This window comes from Microtus oregoni, unplaced genomic scaffold (genome assembly GCF_018167655.1).
Source record: "Microtus oregoni isolate MIOR12 unplaced genomic scaffold, Mior012 000024F_ref0000369, whole genome shotgun sequence".
In the NCBI taxonomy this organism is placed as follows: Eukaryota; Metazoa; Chordata; class Mammalia; order Rodentia; family Cricetidae; genus Microtus; species Microtus oregoni.
In genome coordinates, this window is record NW_024543083.1 from 7,482,519 (window position 1) to 7,493,130 (window position 10,612).

The 10,612-nt window shown below is 52.7% G+C and overlaps 1 protein-coding gene across 1 annotated transcript in view; it reads right to left on the bottom strand.

The window, feature by feature from the left end:
- Positions 1-5,779, bottom strand: part of Adgra2 (adhesion G protein-coupled receptor A2) — a 39,235-nt gene extending 33,456 nt beyond the window's left edge. The window contains exon 1 of the mRNA XM_041673765.1: positions 5,089-5,779. Within this exon, the coding sequence (XP_041529699.1) occupies positions 5,089-5,354 (266 nt within the window). The 5' untranslated portion in view covers positions 5,355-5,779. The remainder of the gene's footprint in view (positions 1-5,088) is intronic.
- Positions 5,780-10,612: the final 4,833 nt, after the last annotated feature.

Sequence of the window (10,612 nt, forward strand, 5' to 3'; positions counted from 1 at the left end):
CCCCTTTCCTTTCCAGCTGGGAGATGTCTGGTTCCACCACTCTGGCTACAACTCCCTCCTCATGTCACCCCTTAGCTTGTCCTCACCTGGACCCATCCATCTTGCATACCCTGCTGTGCCCCCATTCTGTCTCCCCTGACTCCCAGGGCTGGGGGAGTAAGACCTCAGTGTCCGCTCAATCCAGCTTCTCTCCCCTACTTCGCCCTCCCCCTCCGTGGTCCGGTCCTGAAAGCAAAGGAATGTTCTGGAGTTTGGGAAGGATGGGGGCCCCTCAGAGGAGGGAGGAAGGGGAGGAGGCGACTCCGTCCTGTCAGTATCTGAGCCCTAAATAGAACGGAGCAGCCAGGCTGGGGCAGTGAAAATAAACAGCCCCTCTCAGAGGCCCTTCCTGATGGTCCCTCAGCTCAGGGCCATTTCCCTTCTCGATTTTTTCCCCTCTCCTCCCTCTGCGGCCTCTCCCTAAGGGGTGATGGGAGAGTTCCCACTTCTGGGCAAGCCGTGGGACAATGGGGGAGCTCCCCTACCCTCTCTGGGCTTTGGTGAGGAAGCAGATAGGGGCTAAACTGAATGGAAGGCCCTAGATGAACTTAGAAGAAACAGAAGAGGAGCTTAGCCCAATGACACACGTATAGGGTACATTTACAAACGGTCTCCCATCTTAAAAAGATGACCTCAAATGCAAGCGTCAACCTACAGCAGGTTCATATTAGACTAGTTTGCCTGCACTTTAGGGGTAGATTCTCAGAACCACCACCAATGAGGTTGTCATGCCCTTCACCAATCCCACAAGAGCCCGCAGATTGGGACCTTAGGGTTCAGAGAGTCCATGAGCACATCTTGGTTAATCCAGGCAGGTGACCCATTCTAGTGACTTTCCTAAACATGTCCTGGTACCATTTGGGGCTGAAGTATATGTAATGTCTTTGGGACCCCAGCCTAAGGGATCTCCCTCTCTTCAGTGCAGTAAATAATAATATCCAAACCCTGGGGGTTCTGCTCTCCTCACAGGGCTCCCCTGAAACAGGACCAGGCATTGCACCTTAATATCTGGCAACGGGAGTCTGAAGGATAGGGGTTCTCAAGGCCACAGAGCAGGGGCAGTCACAATCTCCGGCACCTACAGCCTCTCCTGAAGGTAGATGGGAAGAGTCAGGGATGACCTGGGTTTCCTCCTGGCTCCTCACTCGGGATGGGCAAAGGGGTCCAGAGGTTCATGAGGTGAGAATAAGAGCTTCACCCCCCTCCCCCAGGGCTTAGGAGAGTGCTAGACTCAAACCTCCTTCATCTCCTCGTCCTTCTTTTCTTTCCTTCTTTCTCTCCACTCTCCCCCTCCCCCTCCCCTGCTCACAAAAGCTCTCTGTACACAGCCACTTCCTCTGGCCGCTGTCTCGGAGCCCAGACCTTATGAGAACCATATGGGGGAAAGAGGGTAGAGGAGAAGGGGGTGGGGAGGCTGGCTGGGCCCCGCCCCTCTAGCCAGCATCTTTCCACTGCCCTCAGGCAGTGTGCTTGGTGGTTGGCACACTTTACCCCACAATCTCTTAACTAGATCCTGGTGGTTGCATTGCCTGAATCCCAGGCCAGAGCTGAGAGTCCCAAGAGAGATCTTTACACAAGAGTCGCCTCCCTCAGGCAGGAGCATGGACAGTGTCCATCCATCAGGGGCTTCCCTCTACCTCTCCCTACCCAGGACCATCAGACTCCCAGCATGAGCGCCCAGCTAGTGTTGGGCACATCTGTGCAGAGCCCGTTCTACCCTTTACTGGAGCCTCTGGGGTAGGCTGAACAGGTTGCTATTCTGGGAGAAATGACCAAGGACTTATCCCGTGCCTGCCCCCTCCTCACCCAGCCTAAAATGTTTCCAGGTTAAAAGGGCTTTGGTCCTGCTGGGGGGTAAACGAATTTTAAATGTAGAATCTGTGCCCACCGGATCCCAACTAGCAAGACCCTCGTCTGGTAGAAACATTGAGACTCTACTAGTTAATCCGAACTGATCCACCTAGCGATCCCTCTAATCTCTCCAGCATCAGCAACAAAGCCTTGAGATGTGGGCCCGGGCTTGCTGGTCTCTTAAGACCCTTTTCAGTGCAGATGAAGTAGGAATTTATGGCACTGGCTTGTGTCCTCTGGGGTCCTCCTGGGGAGACTGCTGTCTGCAGTTATCTATTCTAGGTCTCTCAGAGCCAAGGACCAGAAAGCAGGCCTTCAGCCACTGCCCAGGCTGCAGAGGTCTCCGCTCATAGCAGACTCCTCCCCACTGCAAGCCACCTACCCGGGGACCTTTCCCCTCAGAGAGAAGGCTCATAAAGGCTCCCCGTTCTGGGCATTTGTACCCGCAGCTGCCCAGCAGACCGGGCTGTGAGGCTGGGGGTGGGGTGAGAAGCGGAGCAGGAAGGAAAGCCAAGAGCTCGGCTTTCCTGGAAAACTGCAAACGAAAGTCCACCATGGGGGAAACAAAGCAGAGGGTGGGGGAGAGGGGGACCTGCCGTCTACAAAAACAGAAGGCAGGGGTTGAGATAACAGCGCGGAGGAAGGATTTTTCAACGAGGTAAACAGGACTGTTCAAGCCCGCGCCCGTGCCCGCCCCCACGCCCCAGCAGACAGGGACCTTATCTGGCACTTCGAGTCCTAGCCCTAAGTGTCTGACAGGCTTCTATCTCGAGGGTTCCTGTGACTGGAAGGTGGGGACCCATCCTGGAGGGGAGAAGGTCTTCAGTGGGAATGTAGCAAATGTCTGAGAGGGAGGACACCACCACAATGCAAAAACAGCTGGCTCAAGTCCTGCCCCTGTGACAAGCAAAAAAAAAAAAAAAAAAAAAAAAAGGAAAATCTGTGTGGAGAAAAGAACAGAGAGGAGTTAGAGAGGGTGAAATGAATGTTCTGTTTTGTTTGAGACAGGGTCTCCCCTATGTAGCTCAGGAAGGTTTGGAAGTCACCATCCTCCACACCTAGCATGACTCCCCACTTAGAAAGGGGGTTTCCATACTCTTGGCACCACCAGTGCCAGCCCTTCTTTCTCATCTTGAGATGCATTCTGGGGTGCACTCAGAGGCTGCTGGCCAGGGTGGGGGACCATCAGGATCATAAATGTGGAAAGGTAAGAAAAACATCTGGAGGGAGGAGATTCAGATTCCATCCAGGTCCAGACTGATGGATGAGCAGGCTTCCCTGTTCTGTTCTTTGCATTGTCCCGCCAGGTGGGAGACCAGTCTCTTTGGAAGGTATTGGAAGGCAGTTAGGTGCATGACCTGAGAGGGGAGGGGAGTGATTCCTTAAGGAAGGGCTGGAGGCTGGGGCAGCAAAGTCAGTTGCGTCTGCTGCTACTTTGCCCTGATACATGACCAAGAATTGGTCTCCCTCCTTTGAGTGGCGTCGATGGGAATTAGCCATGGCTGGAAAGCATTAGTTGCCAAATCATTCTAAGATGTACTGCAAAACCACTTTTCTATTTTTTCCCCTCCCTTCCTTCTGCCTTGACCATGTTAGGACTCCCTAATCCCCGCCAACAGACGTACAAGAGACAGCTCCCACACATGTGAGTGTGCAGAGGCTCGGGAGCATGTGTGATTATACAGATCACCTCCACCCCCAGCTGAACCATCGCCATGCAGCTGTGTGACACAAACATCACAAACATCGGCCCAGCTAGTTCTCACAGCAAAAACCAAAAAAAAACCAAAAACAAAAAAAACTCCCCCCTCCTGAATTAAGTAGGCTGGCCGTGCCCAAGCCTTCTAGGACCCTTAAGCATTACTGGACACTGGGACCTGCTGTGAAAAGCCTGAGCAGCCATGGCCATTCTCCCCAGAACTCGCATCGAAGCGGGAGAGGGAAGGAATGCCTCCTCCACTCAAGGCGCACAGGCGTGTGCATGCACACACCCCAGCTGGAGAAAATGCAGGCCAGCTGGCTAACATCACAAGCTGACCAGTTGTGTCCTGCCAGGAAGCCGGCAGCCTCTGAACCCACCAGAGGACTTACTGTATTGTTCTGGGGACAATCGGAATAGATGAAGCCAGCCTCAGCTCTGGGCGAGGGGTGGTTGGAGAAACGGGTGCCTCCGGGGTCAGGATGACAGGGAAAAAGGGAGGCGGGTTTTAGGCTGGATCTTGAACAGGAAAGTAAGGAGCCACCGCTAGGGCGCGACCCTCAACTCCACGTCGTGCGTGGAGCTTGGAGCACATGGCCGGCACAGGAAACCGCTGGGGTGCGGGAGGCTCTCCTAGTGCGGTTGCTGGAACTTGAGACTAAGTTAAGGAGCAGGCACTAGTGGCTCGTAAAGCAAGGGCTGGATCGAGCCCCAGCTGAAAGGAGAACCGTGGAAGGAGGCCCGGAGGCACGTGTCCCTTTCCGCTAGGTTTTTCTACCAAATCTTTGAGCAATTAAATCAATCGATAAACATTCAAGGCCATTATTATTTCCAGGGGGAGTAAAGGAATAGGCCGGGACCCGTTGCTCAACCCAAGTTCACTTCCCAAATGCTCACAGTGGGAGAGAGCCCAAGAGGTAATTGGGACGAGGGAGGTGAGGGTCATTCAGACCAGAAGTTTCAGCATTCCAAGAATAGGCTTAGCGGGACTCACGCTCCTCCTGCCCAATGAAGCCCGGCTTGGAGCAGCGCTCCGCAGGCCCGGGGCGGGGCACCGCAGACTCAGTTATCCCAGTTAAGGGTCCAGACTCGGCAGCTGAGTCTAGGAGGGTCTCCCTCGTGCGGGTTCTGAAGCCTCAGTAAGAATCACTGCCACCTAGGGGGTCCCTGGCCCCGATCAATCAGCCTTCCCACTCACTCCCACCCAGCTCAGGGTCCCTTAAGACTGCAATGCTGGTGATAGCTCACTTAGGACAAGCAACACGGATGTCCCTCCAGCGTCCACTCGCACTTCACCTGTGCAGGTGAGAGGACTTCCGCGGTGCCTCTCTCTTTGGGGCACAGCCTGATTCCCAAAGCTCCGAACCTACCCCTACTTCAAGTTTTCTGACTGATGCCCGGATTCAGACTTTACCCAGTCTCTCAAGTGGCAAAATCGTCCCCCTCCCTGCTTTTAGGTCCACTCGTTGTCCTGACCCAGCACAGGGTAGGGTACTCACAGGGTGATGGTGCCGTTTGGCAGAAGGCCGGGGTCCGGAGGTTCGGGGAGGTCCCCGCCGCCGCACACCACCCTCCTTCGAGCCGGGTTGTGGGCGCCACCACTTAGTCCCTTGGGCCGCTCCCCAGAGCACTTGCAGCCGCGGATGGGGACCGGGCAGCCAGGCGCACCCCGAGTTCCGGGAGCCAGGAGCAGAAGACACAGCAGCAGCGGCAGTAGCAGCAGGCACACGGGCGGCACCGGCATCCTGCGTCCCCCGGCGCCCATCAACCCATCGCCCCGCGGGGACCTACAGCGCAGGGGCCAGACGGCGCGCTGGCCGGAGGGACCCGGGCGTGCGGGAGGCGTGCTCAGAGGGAGCCCCGGGCGCCCGAGGGCGGGGCGGGGGGCCCTGGGCGGAGGCAAGGCTCGGGGTCCCCGCTGCGTCGCCCCGGGGGCATGGCTTGCGAGCACCGGGGCCCGGCGGGACGCGGGCGCCACTGACAGCGCAGCTCGGGTGGCCACCGGCGGAGCGGCCTGAGTCTCAGCGCAGCGCTGGGAGCCGATGGGAGCCTGGTCCCCGCGCGTCGCAGGCTCGCTCCGCGCGCCGCTGAGACCTAGCGGATTGCGCCTGGCTCCTGCTGCTGTTGCCGCCGCCGCCGCAACTCCGTGCCATGGATGGGGGCAGCTCGGCGCCGCGCTGCTGCAGCCGCCAGCTCCTGCCCGCCTCCCTCACCGCCTCATCACTCTGCGAGGCCCTAGCGCCGCCCGATGCTCAAGCAAGGCAGCTGCCCTCCTTCAAGTGCAAGCCCAGAAGCCAGCTTGAAGAGCCACCCACTCCCATTCTCCCTGCACCAAAACTATTTTTCCATCTCGACTCTTTCTACTGGCCAGGACCCTTTCTTTCCACAACCCAGCTCAGACCTCGAAGGCAATCATCACTTTCACAAAACCCTCTCATCTGCCTACACCCTTGTGCACAGGACTTCTGCTGAAGTTCATTCAGGCTTGGCCTGGGGTGTCTGGAGCTTCGTGTTCGGGGTTGAGCTTTGCTCAGGATCTAAGGTTTTGCTTGGCCTCTGACACAACGGGCCAGTCTAAAGTTGACTTTCACAGTACTGTTCCCACTCCCAAATTTCGAGTGAGGTCACAGCAGGAGGACACAAGCCTGAGACAAGGAGGCCTTAGACCTTACCCCGTGAGCAGTGACCTTGCCCAGCAGGAGGTGCATGTCATTAGGCCAAGGAGAGGTCAAAGGGTAAGGCAGACACTGAGTTAGCCTCCTGTCAGTGCACACACGCTTGTGTGGTGTGGTGTGTGTGTGTGTGTGTGTGTTTGGGGTTGGGAAATGCTAAAGGAAAAGAGGGAAAATAAGAGAAGGCCCACGGATCTATAATTGGGCGACCTAGTCAGGACATCCCAGTCTAGGTTTCGAGGCCAGGCAATGCCTTTTGTTAGCTGTTTGACTTTTTCACAGTGCACATCACCTAGGAGAGTGGAATCTACTGGGTCCTGCTTGTCTGTTGTCTATGAATGCGCACTGTGGCATGAGAAGGAACGATTCGGTCCAGTCGTGGGTAGGATCTGACCTTGACAACAGGGAGGGGAATGAAGTGTCCGTGGACACTGCCTCAAAAAGCAACAGCAGCAACAGCCGGTAGCTGGTGACAGATGTACTGAATGCCAACTGAAATGAAGGCTGGAGCCAGAGGACCTGGGTGCTGCCTCCTCAGTTTCCCCACAAACTTAGCGGAGCCCTCGCTGCTAGGTAGCAGGCCAGCTTCAGGGCTGGGGCAGAACTGCTGCCAGCGTCAGCTAGGTGACCACACTTTGGATCTGCTGGGGTGCCTGGTACCTTTTCTTCCACTGTGGTCCAGGAGCTGTCTCCCACCTCCTTTGCGGGGAAGCAGCTTCTCTCCCTGGCCTGATGGCAGCAGACACTAGTTTTCTTTCTTAGCTTTCCTTCACTAGATTCCCTGGTCAATCCCTGTGGCAGGCTCTGTTTCCTTAAACATCCAAAGATAAATAAATAGTGATTGCAAATGGAGGAAATGAGAAGTGGGGTGGACGCTCCCAGCAGGAGCCTTAGGCAGGCCTAGCGGAGACTGCATTCCTCAGGAAAGGGGCCAGAGATGGGCAGACACCAGGCACGTAGACCAGACCCGAGCTGCCTATCTAACCCCTGCGGGTTAGAAGAGCTGAGAGGCCTCTGGCTCTGTGACTTCCCTTTGCTAAAAGACAAGGTCTCAGGAGGAGGCCCATGAATTACAGATGGCATTGGCAGGCCATAGAGCGGAGGTACACCGTGGTAGGCATGAGATGCCTGGTGGAGACATTTACACAGCACTCCCGCTCTGATGGGCATCATTTTGACTTGGGCACAGTGCACCCCCGTTGGTATATATGCAGGAGGCAACCCAAGTCTCCAAGAGCAGAGTGAGCGCTTCCCTTTGAGATCCTTTCTAAGCCCCTCAAGTTGCTCATTGCTTTCCCCCAAAGGTTGCATTCTCCTGCCAAGGTTGCTTCTGAACTCCCAGTCTTCCCAGTCATACCTCCCAGGTGCTAGGATTACAGGAAGATGCTTCCTTGCCCAGCTCTGAAGGTCTAGGGATAGACAGTACCCAGAGCTTCGTGCATGCGAGGCAAACAAGCACTGTACCAGCTGAGCCAAATCCCTACCTCCCCCCCCCCCCCCCACCAAATGTCTTGTTTTGAGGCTTCTTTTTTGAGAGAGAAGGGAAACTCACATTTCATTCCCATTCTCAGGCAATCTAGTTAAGGAGCTGACCAATTAAATATATGTTATTGTTAGGAGGATCAAGAATTGGCCGTGGCTGGCTGTGGCTACATATCAAGTTTGAGATCAGCATGTGATATCTGAATTCCTATCTCAAGGAATGTAAATAAATAAAAATTATATATATAATCTTTACATATGTGTGTATGTTTGTATGCATGTACATATGTGTTCAAAGTACATATAAACTATATATATTCATGCTAAATGCCTACCATGGTGTATGTACTCTCAACATCATGCCAATACTATTTGTATTCTAGTCAGTTTCAGATGTTTTGTGAGACAAGAGACTTCCTTCACGACTTTGCATACACACATACACACACACACACACACACACACACATTCACATTGAACCCAGGGGCCTCACAAATTCTCTAAGTGCTCTACCACTGAACCATACCCTCTCCTTAACTATACTGAGTAGACCTTGCAACGAAAGTTAGGATTTAGTGTAAGATAAGAGAGTAGAGAGTTTAGGGAGCAGAGGTACAGCCCACCTGTTTCTAGTAAAGTGAATTCCATAAATCTCCAGGAATTCACAAATACTAACTTACGCCTCTCCTTCTTTCTCCTCTTCTTCCTCCTCCTCCTTTTCTTCCTTTGTGATAGTCTCTTGCTGCATAGCCTCAGCCAGACTGATACTCTCCACGTAGCCTAGGCTAGTCTTGAAACTCAAAACCCTCCAGTCTCTGCACCTTGAGGGTCTATATTACAGGCATGTGTCACCAAGTTCACCTTCTGCCTTGCTCTTATTGTTTGTGTGTTTGTTTCAAGACAGGGTTTCTCTGTGTAACAACCCTGGCTGTCCTGGAACTCACTCTGTAGACCAGACTGGCCTCAAATTCACTGAGATCCACCTGCCTCTGCCTCCCAAGTGCTGGGATTAAAGGTGTGCACCACCACTGCCTGGCTACCTTAGTCTTAAAAGAAGTTGGTGGGGCTTAACTAACTTCCATGCCTGGCTTGTTTTGCTAACACGATGACCATGTTGCTGTCAATGATATAATTTTGTTTTTTTTTCCTTAAGAGCAATTAACATTCCATTATGCTTACATATCACATTTATCCATCATAGGCACCTTGGTTCTGGTTTTCTGTAGCCCAGCAGGAGAACTGCTACTTATAATAATTTATGAGAGACTTCTGTCTTTTCTTTCTTTGTGATACTGGGGCTCCAACCCAAGGCCTGTGTATGATGAGCAAGAACTCTTCCACTGAGCTACAACCTAGATGACGTATTTCAGAATAGCTGTAAAAATACCACTACACAGGAATTATTAATACTAATGTGTAAGGAGAACAAAAGCACTTTTAGTTTTCTGAAACAGGATCTGATGTAGCCCAGGCTGGCCTCAAATGACCTCAATGCCCGATCCTCCTGCCTCCATCTCCTGTGCGCTGAGATTATAGGCATGTCTTGGATGCAGCTTGGGAACTGCTTATTATACTAATTTGACAATTACATATTGAATACGTAAACTACATTGTTGCACTGTTCTGCATACCAATGGACAGACACTACATCTAAAAAGTTCTGAGTGTAGCATGGTGGCCCGTGACTACAACCCCAGCACTTAGAAGATCCAGGTAGGAGGACCTTGAGTTAAAGGCCAGCCCAGGGTATATACTAGAAGCTTATCTAGAAGGAAGATGAAATAAGATTTGGTTCTTTAGTCCTCACAGCAGAGGGAGGTCTGTCTATCTATCTATCTATCTATCTATCTATCTATCTATCTATTACCTACCTCTATGTGTGGATGTGTGGTCTGTGTGACACATGGGTGTGTGGGTATGCTTGTGGGGCCCAGAAGACGTGTTGTCCATTGTCCTGGTTAGTTTGTTTTGTCAAATTGTTTCTGAGTTGGTCTCTACAAGACAGGAAGTTGTAAGAACTGACAGACAGACTGCATCATATAACAAAGTCAAGGACACACTCAACAGAATGAAGAGACAGCCTGCAGACTGGAGGGAAACCATGGCATGATATTTATCTGACAAGGGATTAATATCTAGCTATATGAAGAAGTAAAAAAAATTAAACACACAGATCAGAAGAGCAAATAATGTAATAACAACGAGGCAAAGAACTGGACAATGCTCTTAAAAAAGCACAAGTGGTCACTAAACGGACGGGGGAAAGTCCACCATCCTGAGTCATCAAGGGACTATAGATGAAAACCAGACTGAGTTGAAGGTAAGCATCACGTTATGCGCAAGCAGTTTGGGAAGCTGAGGCATCCTGGGTTGCCTGACACCGGCCTGGGCTAAATAGTCGGACTGTTTAAAAAACAAAAACAAGAAGAAAACCCCGCTATACTGAGACCCCCCCCCCTTCAGTCAGATCGGCTACCATAAGAAAGAATCAGCAGGGCTAGGGGTGCAGCTCAGTTGGCAGACTGCTGGCTAGCGTGCATGAGACCCTGTGCTCAATCCCTAGCACCCCATAATGCAAGCATGGCGGTACACACCTGTGATCCCAGTACTCTGGAGGCAGAGGTAGGAGGACTAGGGCTCAAGAATTCATGAGACTCATCCTCAGCTACACAGAGGGTTTGCAGGAGCCAGGGCTATGGGAAACCTTGCTTTAAAAAGAAAAGAGAGACAGGAGTAGTGCCAGCTATTAGCCCCAGCTCTCGAGAGGCAGAGGCAGAGGCAGATGGATCTCTGGGAATACATGAGTTCCAGGCCAGCTGGAGGCACATAGTAAGACCCTGTAGAGAGAGAGAAAGAAGAGGGAACTTGG